Source organism: Myripristis murdjan, chromosome 3, assembly GCF_902150065.1.
Source record: "Myripristis murdjan chromosome 3, fMyrMur1.1, whole genome shotgun sequence".
Classification (NCBI taxonomy): domain Eukaryota; kingdom Metazoa; phylum Chordata; class Actinopteri; order Holocentriformes; family Holocentridae; genus Myripristis; species Myripristis murdjan.
This window is the reverse complement of record NC_043982.1, coordinates 34,662,846-34,680,869: the sequence shown is the minus strand read 5'-3', so window position 1 is coordinate 34,680,869 and position 18,024 is coordinate 34,662,846. Positions and strand designations below refer to the sequence as shown.

At 42.2% G+C, this 18,024-nt stretch overlaps 2 protein-coding genes across 4 annotated transcripts in view; both read right to left on the bottom strand.

The window, feature by feature from the left end:
* Positions 1-368: 368 nt before the first annotated feature.
* Positions 369-1,355, bottom strand: rxfp3.3a1 (relaxin family peptide receptor 3.3a1). Its single transcript, XM_030047628.1, has one exon. It carries the CDS (start codon positions 1,353-1,355, stop codon positions 369-371), a length of 987 nt encoding a protein of 328 aa, XP_029903488.1.
* A 640-nt stretch (positions 1,356-1,995) lies between these two features.
* The window catches only part of LOC115378547 (E3 SUMO-protein ligase PIAS1-like), a 68,996-nt gene continuing 52,967 nt past the window's right edge, over positions 1,996-18,024 (bottom strand). For all 3 annotated transcript variants that reach the window (XM_030078823.1, XM_030078827.1, XM_030078834.1), the window contains exons 3-13: positions 16,418-16,502; positions 16,143-16,281; positions 15,729-15,863; positions 14,070-14,175; positions 12,302-12,375; positions 11,820-11,980; positions 10,425-10,561; positions 9,740-9,974; positions 8,542-8,681; positions 8,240-8,280; positions 1,996-7,644 (exon numbers count right to left, since the gene is read on the bottom strand). In XM_030078823.1, coding sequence (XP_029934683.1) covers positions 7,276-7,644; positions 8,240-8,280; positions 8,542-8,681; positions 9,740-9,974; positions 10,425-10,561; positions 11,820-11,980; positions 12,302-12,375; positions 14,070-14,175; positions 15,729-15,863; positions 16,143-16,281; positions 16,418-16,502 — 1,622 coding nt within the window. In that variant the 3' untranslated portion in view covers positions 1,996-7,275. The remainder of the gene's footprint in view (positions 7,645-8,239; positions 8,281-8,541; positions 8,682-9,739; positions 9,975-10,424; positions 10,562-11,819; positions 11,981-12,301; positions 12,376-14,069; positions 14,176-15,728; positions 15,864-16,142; positions 16,282-16,417; positions 16,503-18,024) is intronic.

Here is an 18,024-nt window from a genome sequence, read left to right as displayed (position 1 = left end):
TACAATTCCTAAACAAGGGATACATTATTTACAAAGATAATTCAGCTTGATAGTTTAGTGATTTTTTGATAAACGTTATCCACCTCAGGATACTGCTGGTCCTCTGGTCTCTACCTGTCTTTTGAACTTCAGCTTCACCTGCGATGTACAAAGTATACCTGGCCTACCTGAGCTTATTACCACATTATGCAAACTTTACAGACAAAAGGACCGAGAACTTCTTTTCATCATCGGGCTTTTTTGTGCCCTCCTCTTCCCATAGATACCGCCACTTGCTGTGCACCCCCAGTGCGCTTTGGCAACGTCCGGCGCAGTTAGTGTGTATGTGCTGGATCATTCATAAAGCTTAAAAAGAAAGAGAGAAAGAACTATTCCCGACATAACATCCCCCTCAGCTTGTTTCTGAACTCTTTTCTCATGAGGCAGTAGATGATCGGGTTTAAGCAGCTGTTGGTGTGCGCAAGGCACACGGTCACAGGGAACACATAGGTGTGGACTATGTAATATGCTCTGTCCCAGTTCGCAGCATTCAGCTTAACCAACACACTCCAAAAGGTGATGGCATGGTTTGGCATCCAGCAGAGGAAGAAGGTCAGCACGACGATGGTGACAGATTTTGTGACTTGGGATCTCCGTTTGGGGTTTCTCGTTTTCATACTCCGATTGCGAATCAATCGCAGCAGCATGATGTAGTTGAAGGAGACGATGAACATAGGTAACACAAAAGCAACGAGTATTTTCTGGATGTGGTAAACTGCCAGCCAGTATTGTCCACCCGGGAATCTCAACAGACAGAGTTTTTCTCCCGTTACGTTGGAGACGGTGGAGAAAATAGAAGTTGGTGTCGTCGCCACCGTCGCCAGTGCCCAAATCAGGGCGCACACCCATTTGGCGGAGCAGACATTCTGTGTGCTTCTGTTCTTCAGAGCGGAGTAGACGGACCAGTAGCGGGTCACACTCATTGCAGTGAGAAAAAACACACTGGCATACATGTTCATCACGGTGACCGAGAGGATGATTTTGCACATGGCGTCTCCAAACGGCCAGCTGAAGTCCAACGCGGTGTCCACAGCCCAGAAGGGCAGGGTCAACACGAACTGGAAGTCCGTCACTGCCAAGTTGAGCACGAAAAAGTTAATTCTGGACTTCTTCCTCTCTTGTTTGACTCTGATAAAGAAAAGGACTAATAAGTTACCCACCAATCCCGCTGCGCAAACTACAGAGTAAACAAGACAAATGAGGAATCGGAGGACCGGGCTCCCATCCGCTGTCACGTCGATATCCTCCAGGTTGCTGAAGCGGTCCGGCTCGGCCAAGGACCTGTTCAACCAGCTGCTGTCATTCCCTTTATTCATAGCGTCTCTGGATAGAAATTATATCAACTCAAAGATTCCTGGATATCACTGTGTTTTAATATAGGTAAAGGCAGATGATGAGATACATGACTCTCTAGGTCAAGCTGATGCACGGAGTGTCACTTGAACGATACGAGCATGACACCCCCTCCTCCTCTCTTATCAAATATGCACAATAACGTTCTATAGGCTACCAATTTTCAACTGAGACTGACAAACATTCTGCCCCACCCTCCATCCCACCCACCCGGCTGACCCACAGTGCATGTGGATGCATAGGAACTTGCACATAAACAGGTGCCATAAGGTTTGACCTGTTGATCACATCTGGTCACCTTGGAGCGTGTTAATTTGCCACACGTTTTCCAACTTCTTTTTCTGTTTGTAAAAAATGCAATTTAAAATCTTTACATTAAGCAAATATTGTGTCATTCACCACTCTCAGGCGCTGTAATGTTTGGACTTGATGCAATGCACGTAATTTCTCTCCAGACCCAATGGCATCACCAAAACCACTTGTCACTGCCACCCAGTGTTTGGCTCTACAACGAGAGGCTCTCATCAACAGGTGTAACACAACCCCACAACATGATCCTCACTGTCTGGGAATCCAGCACAAAAAAGGGAAAAGACACTGACAGAAATAACAGAATGCATTTTATTACATCTAAACTTTTCTACATAAACAGGTAACATTCAATTGGTAAACAATTTCTTCCAATGCAGGTAATAAATATTTTTTTCACTTAGTATATTCATACAAACTGACAATGGTCTACTGTACACCGTCTCATCCTTGCCCTCATTGAAAAGCCTTTTGATTTTCTCGGGTTGGAGCTATGAAAACAGAACCTGTGAATTTAAGGCAGTGAGTGCAGATGTCGACTTGAGTCTGACTTTGAGATTATTTCCGTAAAATGGGACTCTTTCATGGCCAAAGTCCTTTTTTAATAGTACAGCTTTCATTTTCTAAAAATATATAAATTAATTTATTCTCTCGCTCTGAATGGACACACAAAAAGCATACAAACGGACATCAAACTCCCAAGTTTGGATCTGAATTTCAGTTTTTTTCAGTTTTCCATACAGACACAATATACACATTGTCGACAGTTCCCTTTATCTAAGGTGTGAAAACATGACATTGGCAAAAGAGTTGCTGCTTTTGACACACTATTTGAGTAATTACTGATAATAGTGGCCTGATTCCTGTGTTGGTGCAGTGTCTCACACAGCTCAAGACGTGAACCACGTGCTACTGTGCTACTGCACAGCGTCATATATATATATATATATATATATATATATATATATATATATATATATATATATATATATATATAGATTGTGATGGCAAAAAGGCCTGTGCTTATCCATCTATCACTGCATTGCAGACTGAAAAAATAAAAATGTATCATCTCTTGATGCAGTCTGACATTTTCTCACAAAAACCCAACTGGAGAATGAGTGTGAAAGAAAGAAAACAGGAATCACATGCGCAGATTCAAGAGCTGCTTCTCCCTTTCGAAAACAAACAATATTGAACCACAAGGGGGTGCTGTGCTGTGCACACTGCAACATTTTGAAACACGTTGGAGTGGAGGATTTGACTGTTGAGGCCATCCCAGTATGTAGAGCACTTCAACAAAAACACATTCAACATGGTCTGCTCTCTCACTTCATCTGTGACCATCACATATAGGTGCATAACTGTAGTCTCTTGCACTGTATCATGAGAAATATGAGGAAAGAAGACAAGTTCAAATAAATTAAATCATGATAAAATGTACTTGTGAACTGTGACCATCTTGTCAAGTATCCAAATATTGGTGATTAATATTCAAAGAGACAGGGTATGGGAACTTGATGATCATATCCCTATCATTGTAGCAAGATATCTCTCAAGAAAAGATGCATCCTGTGACAAATATGAATGATTAAACGATACCTTGTGGAAAAACTGCTGGCGGAGAAAAAAGAAGGAAAAAAAAAAATCAGGAACATTAAATAAAAACATATCAATATCACAATAGCTCTTGAGAGACAGTGACACACACTCATCCATGGAAATCAAACAAGTGTAAAAATATAATATACAGAGATAGATTACAAAATAAATAAAATACTGCACAACATTGGAAATACACAGAAACTGGCTCTGACAAGTTTTATGTCAAAAAGCCAATGTCAGAGCTGGGGTTGGTTCCTGGGGAGGAGGTTAAAGATGCCAGGAGCACGGTGGGAGGTCGGGGTATAGAGATAGAGAGAGAGGGGGAGAGGGAGAGAGAGAGAGAGGGAGAGGGAGAGGGAGAGGGAGAGAGAGAGAGAGAGAGAGAGAGAGAGAGAGAGAGAGAGAGAGAGAGAGAGAGAGAGAAGGAGCATTACATTAGAGGAAAGACTTGGGGCTTCATTTTGGGGTGGCAACAGTCTCCCATTTACTTGCTCTAGGACTCTTGGACAGGACAGGGGTTGTTGGATGTTTGGGGCTGCAGTCAGAAGTGATTATCTCAATGTGGAGAGTAATTAGACTTTGTGGTGAGCTGCTTGTCTTGGACTTCTGAAAGTGGAACACCTTGGGCAAGCCGATAAGAAGAAAAGTTTCAAGGTTACTACTAGTAAAGTGGACACTCAGGCCAGAGGAAGGGGTGGACTGACTGGAGGAATGTCACAAGAATCGATACTTGGGTACCAAGTCAATACCAAAAAGTTTTTAACGATATCAATACTAGTGGTTTTAAGTATCGGTAGAATCAGCGCAACTTGATCCCTCACTCTGTAAAGTCAGTGTTCTTACTCTAATGTTGCCTTAGCCTGTTTGTTTATACAAAATGAGGGCACATAATCATACCCCTATATCAGTTCCTCTGGTTTTAAATGGCTATTTTGCTGGGCTGCTTTGTTTTCTGCTTGAAGGCTATGGGGCCATGCTGCACTTTTAAGGGTTTTTATTCTAATGTACACTATATGTTTAACTACTTGAAATACAAAGTTTCGGCTTACTGTTTGCTGGAAAACGTGAGCGAGGCCAGTCAAGACTACTGAATGTCCCTCATTCAGTGGTCTTGGCCGTCCTCGCTCAGGTGAGTGACTGACTAACCCACATGGTTGAAATGTGCATGTGCAAAAATCGAGGTATTGAGCTTGAGCTGTATTTGGCTGGCTAACTGGACACACAAGAGGTAAGCTGTAATTCAGGTATGAATGACAGAATTTGTAGCTTATTCAGCAGGCGTATTTACTGCAACCACATTACGGTTTACTACCGTTGTTTATTTGGTAGTATACAGGCTGGTTAACTAACTGGAGGGGGTGGGTGCTGAAGCCCAAGCAAAGCCAAATAAGCATTTGTTAAAAACTGTTTGGACCGGATACGTGCACCGAGTCCTGACAGGCTATTCTTTCCTGCAGGGAGGTGACCGAACTGCAAAAAGGCTGATTAGCGGCTAAAGCGATAAGACAAACAGAAGGTAGGCAGTGTCGCTTCTGCCCCATGTGCTGTCTGGTGGAATTTTGTGCTGGTGCACGTAGACACCAATACACAGTGTAGGAATGAAAAACATGGTAGTAGAAAATGTTCAGTTTCTGTGATTGATGCTGCAGTGGCGGTCCAGCTGTACTAGGCCTGTCTATTCTTACTGGTGTTGTTAAAACATCTTTAAAGAAAGGCAAGTGTGATGAATGGGATTTATATATTTGCTGTGGTAACAGATTAAGTACTGAGAATTTTGGACTTTCGCTGGTATTGGTATCAACTACAAAACTTCTGGTGTTGTGACATCCTTTGTTGACTGGGCTATGAAGAGGACAGGAGAGATACTAAGTCTGTGTCACTGGTATCACTGGACATCTTGTAACATGACCAGACAACACTGACAGATGTTGGTGCGGTTCTGGACTGGTGATTGGCTGAGATGACAAACTGTGACCAACACTATGTCCCTTATCCAAGTCCTCAAAATCTACAATACATTCAGTACAAGCAAACCGCGTGTTTTACACTTTTCACAGAACAGACTGACTCTCAACCTCATTTCAACACTTCAAAAAAATAGGGCAGCAAACTTGCAGGGTTGTTAGGTTCCAGAGACAAGTCGCAGATCTTTAACCTGCTAGTTTTGTGCCCAGTCAAAGTTGGCAGACAAGACCTCAGGCCACCTCTCTTGCTAAAGCCTCCACCTTTTGACGCTGGCACTGGCTAGCCCACTTCCAGTCGTCAATGATTTTCCACAAGCCATGTCCCAATAACCCCTATGTCCTCGACAATCACAGATATCCACTGCAGGTCAAGTTAAGGTAAAGGAATGGGTGATGTATCAGAAAAAGGGTGATGGTTGTGACCACATAAGACATTCTTTTTGACTCTGAAATCACATCTGCTTCTCTGTTTCAAACACGCTGTGAAGCATGCACACAGGCACTAGTTGAACTTGGTCTCTTGCCCCAGCAGAGCAGTGGCTTATCTCATGGAAGCCTGTCTCCTTAAGAGCCCACCACAGCCACAACAGCTAGACCTTCATCGAGATTTAAATTCCACTTAACAGTCGAGCAAAAAAGATGAATAGAAACTCAAGACGACTAGAGACACTTGCAAAAGGACACAGTGTCTGAATAACCACTAACTAAAACTGAAGAAGTGGACACTTGACTGAAAACACTGTGGCACACAGTTTCAACTTCACTCAGAATATTGTTATAGTTTTCATAGGTACCATATGTTATTTTTGGCATTGTGCAAAAAAGAAAAAAAAAATCTCCCAGCTCAAAACTCTAAATTGGCAAGTATAAATGGTCTGAAGCTGAAAACGAAAAAAGTCTCAAAAATCAGTAAATGCTGTATGCCGGCAGAAGAGTCTTTTTTTCTTTTTTTTTTTTAGGGGGGGTTGGGAATCAAAGAGTGAAAAGAAATCAAAACCGGAAATGGCTAATTTCCACCTATACACTCCCCATAGCGTCAACCTGAAGGTCTGAGGGAATGCATATACAACTGTTTAAATATCATACATAACTTAAAAGCATAATAAAATTATTAGTACATGAATAAACAGTACAGTCAAGCTCTGATAAGTTCTTGTCATGGGAAAAAGAAATACACCATGAATTTGAAACAGAAAAGTACAAACAAGGGAGAAATAAGGGAGAGAGAGAGAGAGAGAGAGAGAGAGAGAGAGAGAGAGAGAGAGAGAGAGAGAGAGAGAGAGAGAGCTAAAATGCAGTTCATATCGGAGAAATAATGCAATGGAAAATTTAAATAGGATAGAGCTAAAAGGGAACAAAAGTTATCAAAGTTGTACGTGCCAACATGGGCATATATATAAGCTGTGCGTGGGGAAAAGAAAACATAACCTCAGTCCTCCACTTAAAAATAGCAATTGAAGCAACTCACTAGACTGAAAAATGTCCAGAATTAATATACAAAAGTAAAAGAGGAAAATATATTTTGTTCTCTGTACACAGCGCCACTCCTCATTATCTTATAAAAGAGCCTTCCTCCTTTATATTTTTGCTCAGGTAGCGTCTCTGCTGCTTGTGCCAGGTTGGTACCAGTATAGCAGTGATGCGGGTTTGGCCTTAGGTATACAGCTTCATGGATAAAGCGTCATACCATGGGCAGATTTCTGAGTCAGTATACCAACACGATATCCAAAACTGACCCCTTTAAAGTGATGACTATATACTGTTCTCAGGTCAGCGTAGTCAAGGGACGCCCCAGGCCCGAGTTCTGTCAATATAGTGCTCTTCTTGAGGCAGTCTTGTCATATCACTCCACAAACTGACCCAGGTTCTGAGTTTGATGACTTGGGCCATTTTAGTCTCTGGATCGCAACTTTACCCTGCAGTCAAAAGTTTTTTTTTGTCACTGGGTTCATCATTGGATCGCAGTTGGACCCAGCGCAAAGTCCTTACCACTCCCGTTGGTCAGTCAGTCCAACGATATGACATCGGGTATGCCACCGTAAATAGCTGCCGCTGCTGCTTCAGTGCTACTCCGGCCTGCCACCACCCCTGGGTGTGTGTGTGAGGAGTGTGTGACAGAGTGTGAGGACGAATGTGTGGAGGAGTGAGTGTCTCGGAGGCTGCTGGAGGAGACCAGGCTGCTGCTACTGCCTGAGCTGCTGGCCCCGTTGGTTGGTGCAGCCAGCGAAGTGGCAGGAGAGGCTCCTGATTGGTCCAGAAACAGCTGCGAGGAGGAGGAGGTGGTGGTGCCGTAGGGCAGGAAGCGGTTGAGGAGCAACTCGTGGTCGTCTGAGGCAGAGGCGGCTGCTGCTGCTGCCATCACCATGTTGTAATGCTGAACAGAGGGAGGGACACAAGTGAGGAAATAATGTTGTCAGAGTTTACATTTAGAAAATACTTGACTGCCAGTTTGCCAATTTCCAAAATACTGGTAAAGATCAGACATGGGGAAGCTAACAGCAGTCTGGCCATTAAAAGCCACTAAAACTCCACTTGCATTGACCTGTTACGCATGACCCCCCTTCCCCAATAGCAACTTACAAAAATATCCACAAATGCTACTGATTGCAACTAAAGGTTTAGCTGTGATAGACAGTTAGTGTGACCACTGTTGACAAAATGCAAGTCACTTTGGACAAAAGTGTCTGCTAAATGACAATAAAATATAATGGAAACTGCATGCCAGTAGAAGGGGATGTGTATGCATATTGCAATACTTAGATATTAAAAGATATTAAAATAAGACATTACTACATGGACAGTGTTGTGCATTGCAAGTTGTTATACATTGCAGCAAAGAGGGCTGTAACTGGTGAACCCTGACTTTTTTTAAAATTTATTTTAAGCATATGACTGGTAATGGGCTGAACACCGTGAAAAGTCAGCATCTCCAAGCATTTCCAAGTAAAGTGAGGGATTGTGGGACCAACCTGATGATTGTCGCCTTGAAGGAAGGAGAAGAAGTTCAAATCTGGAAATCACAGACAGAACCAACATTGATTATCAGCAAAAAGCATTAGCAGGGATACAAACCTCAGGAATATTTATAATAAAGTAGTAATATAGTAATTTAATGAGGAAAAACAGATTTTTGGAACATGGATTATGTGTATCGCTTTCACGAACACTGCGAAAGCTGTTTCTCTGAGCAACCAAGTTGCTCCAACGAATTTTCTGATGCTGTGTGTGTCTGTGTGTGGGTGTGTGTGTATGTGAGCATACTGTGCATTACCTGACAGGTCATTGGGAGTGTGGTAGTAGGGTCTATAGTCCTGGATAAGAGGTGGGACAGGGGGGATGTAGTTTGTATCCACAGCTGGCATGCTGGGAGTCCGGCTCACAGGAGACGCCTGGTGGTGCAGGTTCAACACTCTGGAGACAAATATGTGGACACAAAGGAATTAATAGTAACACAGTAAGTGTGTGTGTGTGTGTGTTTGTGAGGGGGCAGACATGGGTGAGGAGCGGTAGAGGAAAGAATCAAAACTCACAGTTGGCAGAAAAAAAAAAACAAAAACAAAAACAAAAAAACAGCCTAAGTGTGGAAAAAGAAGCGACAAAATGTAATGCTTTCACTCACTGCAATCCATTGCATTCTTTAATTAAATGGATCTTTGAAAACATGCACCAAAATGATGTGGTGCAAAAAAGTTAATCAAGAAGCCCATTAATTCAAAACTAGGCTCCCATTTCATGCCATATTAACCCAATAAGTCACAGTACATGTTGTATCCTCTCCCTTCTTCTCAAAACACAAACTTGTGAAACAAACTGTGAGAGTCGCTGACTTCATTTAAGTCAAATGCAGGTGTAGTAGCAGTCACTGCACCTTAAAAACAGTTATGCCTAAAACTAACACAATTCTAATAAGATTTTGTTGCTGATGCACATGAATAATTGTAGCTCAAATAAAATCAATCCATAAAACAGTCACTGAAAGACTAGGTTTAAAATCTGAATGAGGTACATTCAGTGTTGCCCTTTCCCCCATCCTGAATCACGATGTTCCTGGAGCTATGTCAGTCAATTATCAACATTATTATTGTTTTGTTTGTTTGAAACAGACATTTAGAACTATGATCACCACAAATTTAAACCTAATCAATTTAACTGCACATAGAAAAGCAAAATTTGATTTAGAAAAAAAAATCCATCTTCAAAATCAAAGGTCAAGGTCTATATATCAATTTTATTCATTTTCAAAAAGGAGATCCAAGGCATCCAGGATATCCAAATCCAGTGAAAGACTCCTGATGAACACTTACTGTCAAGGCTATGTGTGTGAAAAGGCAAAAAACTACTCTTCTAGTAGAAAAAACATGAATTATTTAACATCAAAGTACTCATCTGTCCACTTTAGCAACTAAAATGAGCCTAATTTCCACATTTAATGTAACTGTGTGTGAGATGATGAACTGTGTCTGACCGACCCTTTGTTGATGATGGGTGGTGAGGTGGGCGACAGGGAGGGGCAGGCCCTTTTGGCTGGAGGCGGGAGCGGTGGCGGCGGTGGAGGAGGTGAATCCTGTCCTTCGTCATCCGAGGAGCTGTCCAGCGTCAAGTCAATCACCTCCACTTTCTTGCTGTTGCTGCTGCTGTTACTGCCGCCATGGCTGGACGATGAGGAGCTCCGCTGCTCTGTGCCTGCAGATGTCCGACATGAACCTGGAGAGAGGCAGTGACAGGCTAGTCTGTGTGCCTGTGTGTGTGTGTGTGTGTGCGCGCACGTACGTGATCTGAAGTGCAATCTTGTGAGAGCACAAAAAAAAAAAAAAAAAAAAAACACACACAAGTCCAAAAGCACAGCTGAATATTTTGAGTGTGGGCGCATGCAAACGTGCACACACAGATTGTAGCATTTCTCCGACATCCATAGGAAATGCGTTTGTTACTATGGAGACACTCTGTGGCATTATGATCGAGGCTTCACCAAACTGAAACTGACAACGCATAAACAAAGAAGGGAGGGGAAACTGAATGCCCGTGCTCTCATTTTTTTTTTTTATCATGTTTCCTTTACCATCTCCTCCGACTGCTGTTATGTAAATGTGACCCTTGCTTTTGTTTAACCCCCCCATGCACATCCCCTAATCAATTCCTCTCCCCCAGTCTCACCATCCAGTCCATTGTTGTAGGAAGCAGAGGAAACCTCTTGCACTTCCTTCTTGGACCTCATGGGGGCCCAGCTGCCATCCTCCTTGAACTGGATCTCATCACAGTCCATGCAGCTGTTCAGGATCTCCATGAAAAGCCTGGGTGGACAAAAAAGATATTTCTTAATCAAAAGCCAGGAGCTTCTTCATGGTACGTACAGGTATGAAACTGTTGTTCATGCACAGGTTGCAGTCGGTGTGCATATTAAAACACTGATGAGTATGATTGACTCCTGCTTACTGAAAAATATTTTGCCTTTTCCAGGGTATTTTTTCCTCTTCAGTTAGAGATATTGTGATGTATCACAGCTGATTATCATATGACATATCGCATATCACACAATTGCCTGTATCGCGACACCATCATTGGGATTTAAACAAGGCATGTCAATGACCTAATGTGATGTAAAATGACTAATGTTTTCATCAAGCTGTCCACTGTCTAAACACACAGGGTAAGGGAATGAGGTTAACTAAAATCAGCGCTGATGTGCAGCTGCAGAAATTAGCGCTCTTGTCTCTTGTCCAAGACAAAATCCTGAATTGAACGGAATTAATTAATGACAACTGAAGTGGTAGCAGTGCCTGAGTCGAAAGTGCAGTTACGTGATGTGAATTACTTCTGTATCTTTTGAAAGTAAGAATGGTTGAAACTGAAAGACAGTTGACAGCTGAGGCCAGGGAACCAGGAACCAGGGAACCAAAGAATCTGTGGGTTTTCATCCAAACCAAAGACAAATCCAGGTGATTTTACCAGCTAATCCCTCCGCCCCTGGCTGGGAGTACTGGGCCGTCCTGGTTCAGGATTAGTTTGGACATTCATTTGTGTCTCTCTCAAAGGACCATGCTACTGATTTTGAATGTTTTGGCCTATTTACTACAATACTTAACTACATTTAACATTGCAACAAACAATTTTGCAAATCATGTAGGGGTACTTAAGATTTCACAGCATATAATCAAAATCCACTCATTTTGCAATTAAAATTTTTGGTGGAGACACCAACCCAATTGTGCAAAGAAAACGTTTCCCTGAGGACTATCTTCTGGTGGAGACACAGTTTCACTCCTCCCTACCACAAACAACAGTGCTGATGCTTTCTTACAATGTATTACAATGGTAGAATATTGGTGTGAAGAAAGCTTGAAGTCTTAGAAAGTTAATTTTCATATCGCAGTGGAATGAATGGAAACCAACGACTAAAATATGGCTGTTTGTTTCAAGAGAAGATTAGCAGAAACGTAAGGAAAGTATATACATTTTTTGGAATATCAGGCTTAACATGCAAAATCACTGGTATGGTCCTTTAACAGGTCATTTTCTGTAAGGTTTCATGACAGGGTCGGTGTGACCTACCCGTCAATGATGAGGTGCTCGTAGGGGGCCTTCTTGTCACAGACAGGACACACCCAGGTGGGCTTCTTCTCGTTCATTTGGATGTACAGCGTGGCGTCAAAGCACTGCAGGTGGGAGCATGTCAGCGCCCGGCACGGGATCATCAGGCGCATCTTCCCGAGCTGCACAGTGAGACATGCAGTCAGGTCATAAAGAGGACACACACACATACGCACACACACACACAGCAGGAACAGAGGGTATATGTGATGCAAACACATGCCAAAAACCGACACAAAGGCAGGTGATAGGGGTGCACAAGACATGTTGACAGGTTTATCATGCATACAACCAGACAATGAGGGCATCAAGGCATGTTGGAACACAAACACATATAAAGAAGAGCAAGAGGAACAAGACGAAAGGCAGATAAGTCTTGACACGACTGAATCCTGTTCCAAAACAGTCTTAAAAAATCATGAGGGGAAAGAGAGCACGCTTACCGGACAAAGTAGTGAAACTCGTAGGCTGGTGGTGGCGATTTCACTGTCTGGGTCTGCTGTGAGCTTCTCTTTGACTGCAGATGCAAAACAAAAACACAAAAACAGACACACACTGGTGACTGACTGAGCAGTGCCACTCCTGCAAATGTGCTCTGTCTCTCATTTCAGACAGCACTCTGCAATAACAACCCTTTTACCGGTTGTTTCAAATTCATGGTCAGGTGAGAGGGTGGCAAATGTATTCAAGAGCTACTCATGATACGTGAGACTGATTGAGCCAACTCTGCATCATTATCTGTTACATCACCTGACTATATGGATTGCACTGATTTATGATGCGATGGGCCAGATGCAGGAAGTGATGCACAGATTATTTTGTTCTTACTGTTCATATACACTGATTTGTTCTTATTTTGTTAGTACCCACTGATTTCTGGGATAGGCTAATGTTTTCTTATTGTCATTTTTCTCTTAGTAAAGACAACACTATAAGAGGTTGAGAGCACTCCTACCAAGATGAGAAAAATAAATTCTCATTGTCGCAGTCCACAAAGCATTTGTTCAACGCAAGGAAAGATACATTTTCTAATCAAAGAGCATGAAAAGACATTAAATGAAAATCAATGCATAATCGCTTTCAGAGTACTTAACGTTTTAGAGTAATTATGAGGATTAGGATATTAAAGTAAGAATATTTGAATGTAGACATGAATGTAGAGGCCAATGAAATAACAGCAAAAAGACTGTCACCCTTACAGACTGACAGCCATTAAAAAATTACATGCATGAATGAATTTTGGACTGTTTATACAAAAAAAACTACAGTTGTCAACATGAAGCACTTGGCTCGAGCAACATGTTTTTTGGACTTCATTTTAATAATCAACCATTTTAATTTAATTTCAGCAACTGTAAGCAAATTTCAGCTGCTTAAGTTCTTTTTCCGACAGCCTTGTTTTGTTGGCATCTCCAGTTCTTGGGCATCTGCCAGAGCATTCTGCACATGGCGCAACCACTACCCTTATATCGTGTTTAGGGGGACATTGCCTATGCTAAGAACAAATGGTCAGACACAGCACTTCGGTTCACGGACAGGTGGGGTTCATCATTCAGCACACTGGGGTAAGAGCAGTCTTGGGTAGTTAAGGACCTTTAGTGAACTGGAGTTGCCTTTTCTTATTTTTTTTCCTCACCAGAAAAATAAGAAAGAAATTTAAGAGAGTGTTGCTGCATCTAGTGCAGTATTTCCTCATCTAGAAGGGCAGACAAGTGGTAGAAAAGCACCTCAGTTTGTTGTAGCGATGCTCCTTCAAGTCCTGGTCTATCTGTGCTGATCCATTCCCTTTATTCCTTTGCTTCTGGTTCACATATACCTGTAAATCCCTGATTGCCTACAAGAGTATTCCTAGAGTGTCAAGTCTGAGCTTCTGCTGTGGCCTCCTAGTCAGTAGAAGGGCCTCTTTCCATTAGTCCTGTATCAATTCCTGCAGCCTTTCTGTCTTAGGAGGTCTCCTCAAGTTTAAAAACCTCTGGTCTAAAACCTTGAGGAGAGCGATCATGCTCTTTCTTGTTGCATCTTGGGCCATAAAATCAGCAGCCAAAACACATTTTTGTTGTAAATTTGTCATGTACATTTTGTTGTAAATGACTGATTTTTGTTACTTCATTAAAATCTGTCGTACCCAAAGTATATATTTAGTCACTCCAGTGTACATATACACTGGAGCAGAAGATTTCACGTTGTAAAAAAGTGGCTGACAGTCCTTACTGAGTGCTCTGGAGTGGTCCGGGTTTCTGATGCCTTTGGACCGTAGTCTCTGTAGCAGCACTGTGGACGACTGCTGCTTCACCAAGTACACTGCCATGGAGTAGCTCTGTGGACACACATGTAGGCATGCAATAATTTGATAACGAAATACTTTATTAGTCCTTCATAAGGACAATCTTTGTTTTCTGCTCGCCAAAAATGAAGTCAATCACCCTTGGAACAAGTCAGAATTCAGAGATGATGCTAGAAAGATTTTAATCCCATTCTGCTGCCTGCAACAAAAATATGTGCAGCCGTGTGCAAGAAGGATGGGAGGAAAGAGTGTGTGTGGCCATCAAGCCTGAAGATAATTCAGTAGTCCTAGGAAAGACGGTTACTCTACTGCCCTCTACTGACAGCAGAACAAGTCCAAGTCCACACTAATCCAGAGAAAGCTAAAAATGGAGCTTTTCAAAAATGCTCTCACAAGTGGATAAATTTGAAAATGCTGATTTCTTGTTGTAGTGTAGCAGTTACGACAGCGAAAATGGGCTATCTGTCATCTGTGAAGTATTGTAGTGTTTTTCGCATGTCTATTAAAGAAATTGAAGCATTTTTGGCGTTTTGAAAACTGTGAAAACATGCACATGTGGAGGTTGTATCTGCATCATTCTGTTGTTGGGAGTAACAACAGCACCAGGTTACATCTGGTGTGCTTTAAACAAAACGGGCTTGCTTTTCCTGCAGTTATACAGACTGTGGTGCCAAACAACACTCGATAATGCCCAGAAATCCCACTTCCCGTGCTTCAAACTGGCCGGCAGAAAATCAACAGGTGATGCCACTGTCATTTTCACTTGTTATTTTCTAAATAATAATGGACAAAGTGAATGTGACATCATCCATGGGTTTCTAAACAGGTGTTTTGAGGCCAGGAGATTGTGTTCATGATAATGTGGAGTGATGCATAGGTGTACTGTCAATCATCAGGAAAACACAACCAAAAACAAGCCCATTTCATATTATCTTGATTGAACAGTTATTCAAGAGAACTGCCATAAGCAAACCCACTGCAAGAGAGGAAGTTAGCTACTTAGAGCTTGTGGGAAAAAAAAAAAGTTGAGTTGTGGTCCCTCTCTCTTGCATGGAGGTGGGAGGGGCTTCAAGTTGTTCTGGAGCCGGCCACGAGATGGCATGAGAGGAGCTGTCTGCACTATTACTTCTGCATTGGCTTCAAAACTCACCTGTGGTTTTGGTCACTTGGTGCAGACACACCCACATGTAGTCTGTTTTTCTTTCTCTCTATCTCTCTCTCTCTCTCTCTCTCTGTCTGTCTGTGTGTCTCTTTTGCTGTCTCTGTCTCTCTGTCTCTGTCTGTCTCTCTCTCCCTCTCTCTGTCTCCCTTCCTCTCACTCTCTCTCTCTCTTTCTCAAAGAACTCAAGAAAAATACATGACAGTAACTTCACACTTACACAAAAGGTTCTCCCTGTAAAGTAGATGGTCTAATTAGATATTGCAACGCCTTGCTGCAAAAAATTTAAAACTAATTTTCTTGAAATTACTCTAACTCTTTGATGCTTTGTGATATGGAGTCCATATTAATATCACCCATGTGTTTTCTGTCGCTGAATCTTTTGCTGCTGAACATTTTTATCTTTCTTCTAGGCCTGGGGTCTTACCCTTCCAATCTCAGCAGTCCACGACACCACAATGGTATTGGGGACTGTGGTGGACAATCTGACCAGTGAGGTAATGTTGATGGGCCGGCTGGGCCGCTTGGGCTCCACGCCGTTTTTGGTTGGAGGAAGATAACCCTGCATAAGAGACACAAATATCAGAAAGGGAAGGGAGAATTCAGGTTTTGTTGTGAATCGTCAACATTAATAAGTGAAATACTAATTTTCACCAAGGTATTACGAAAACGGGGGTGGGGAGGTGGCATTGTTAACAAGATGGAGAGGGAAGAAAAGCGAAAAGAGTCAACTCTAACGCCTGTCGTTGTTCAGATCCTACTGCTTTAATGGTGATATTGTGGTTGAAAAATGATGGCATATTTGGCTGGGCGTTTATGTACTCTCTTCAGTGCTTCTCACCGGCAGGTTGCATGGCTTCCCATTCACTTTCACACACAAATTGGGCGGAAAATGGTCCTCTTGGGGACAACTTGTCTCCGACAGGCAAAACCGCAACTGAACTTGAACTGAGAAGTCGCATTTGGTCCCCGAGATGTCCCTGTAAATACAGAAAAGTAGCTATTAACATACATCCCGAGGAACAATGTACAGTATATGAATGATTTATTTGTGAGCTATTCAGTGTCTGGCAAAGATAAAGTGGTGGGAATCTCAAGGTCTTCAGGTTGTCTTACATTGAGCTGCTGATCTGCTGGACTTGCTGTGGCGTTAATGCAAAAGCAAAACATGTCTCCTGAAACCGCTGGCTGTTGTCTGACGCTGCATTAAATGGTGGGAGAGGAAAAGAGAGAGCGAGAGGGGAAGAGAGAGAGGGAGAGAGTGTGTCAATGACAATAACATACAAACAGGAAGAAGAATGAATTACATCCAACTTCCCCAAACTTCTATTCACTCCATTACATTTTCAGCACCTAGTTTTTAACAATGCCAAATAGGCTGACCAGTTATTTCTCTTTGAGACAGATTTTTTTTTTTTTTTTAAAGATAATTTTTTCGGCATTTCTGCTTTATTTGACAGTCACAGTGGAGATAGACAGGAAAGGCAGGGGAGAGAGAGGGGATGACATGCAGCAAAGGACCTGAGGTTGGATTTGAACCCCGGTCGCTGCAATCGGGACTAAGCCCTGGCACATGGTGCGTGCTCTTAACCGGTAAACCACTGGTGCACCCCGAGACACATTTTTAACAACATTTGAAAACAAGAAAAAAAAACCAAAAAAAAAAAAACCCACTTTCTTATTCATCCCAGTCGAGAGGCATCATGAAGAATGAGTAATACAATGAAAAACAAAAGAGCACACAAAGGCAGAAATCCCCAAACAATGAGAAGATATGACCTAACCACTGCCCGTTAAAGCAACCACATTTACACCCCACACTGAAATACGGTTAACGACTATTTTAATGTCAAATCTTAAACGACGAAGAAGACCTCAGTATATCAGCAGGGTGAGATCTGTTGCACACATGAATCATGCAACAAGGTGCTGTGCGGTACATGAAATCAACACTAAAGAGCTCCTGGGAACCACATCCAGACCACCTCAAGCAAGGGAGAAGAAGAGGGGTGGGGGAAAGGGTATGCATGTATGAGAGTGTGTGCGTGTGTGTGTGTGTGCGTGTGTCTGTGTGTGTCTATTTTTAGCCCCCCCCAAAGGTGCTGGAAATAACAGGTCTACTAGCCTAGCCTCTATTAAAGAGACAGCAGGCTAGCTAAGAAAGGCCAGAGAGCTGCTGCTGTTGATTGTGTGTATTTATTATGACGGCCTTAGAATGATATACGCAGGAGCTACTCAGTCTGCACCTAACACTACAATGTGTGTCCGTGTATTTATTTATCATTCTGAATAATTTTAAATATGCAAATACAAGTGCAAACAATCAATAAAAAGATAACATGTAGATACACAAAACAAACTGAAATTAACAGCTTAGCTTGATTAACAGCAGGCTAGTCAAATATATCATAGCTGATATTACAATAGTTTCACTGTCAGTGTTGTGTACCTCACAATGTTTATTAACATCACCAAGGATGCAATGTAATTGTCAGGTCTCTCTGTATGTTTGTAACCAAGATATGTCAAAAAGTTCTGATCAAATTAACATGAAACTTTGCAGAACGACTGGTCCTGAGCCAAGGAGGAGTTGATTACATTTTCATGCTGTTAAATGAGTGGTATCTGGTCATATAATACCTCGCTTGAAAGTTAGAATAGACTAGTGTTGGGCATTTTGTGTCGTTCCTAAGCCGCCCCGTGAGACGCCATTTTGGGGAGCA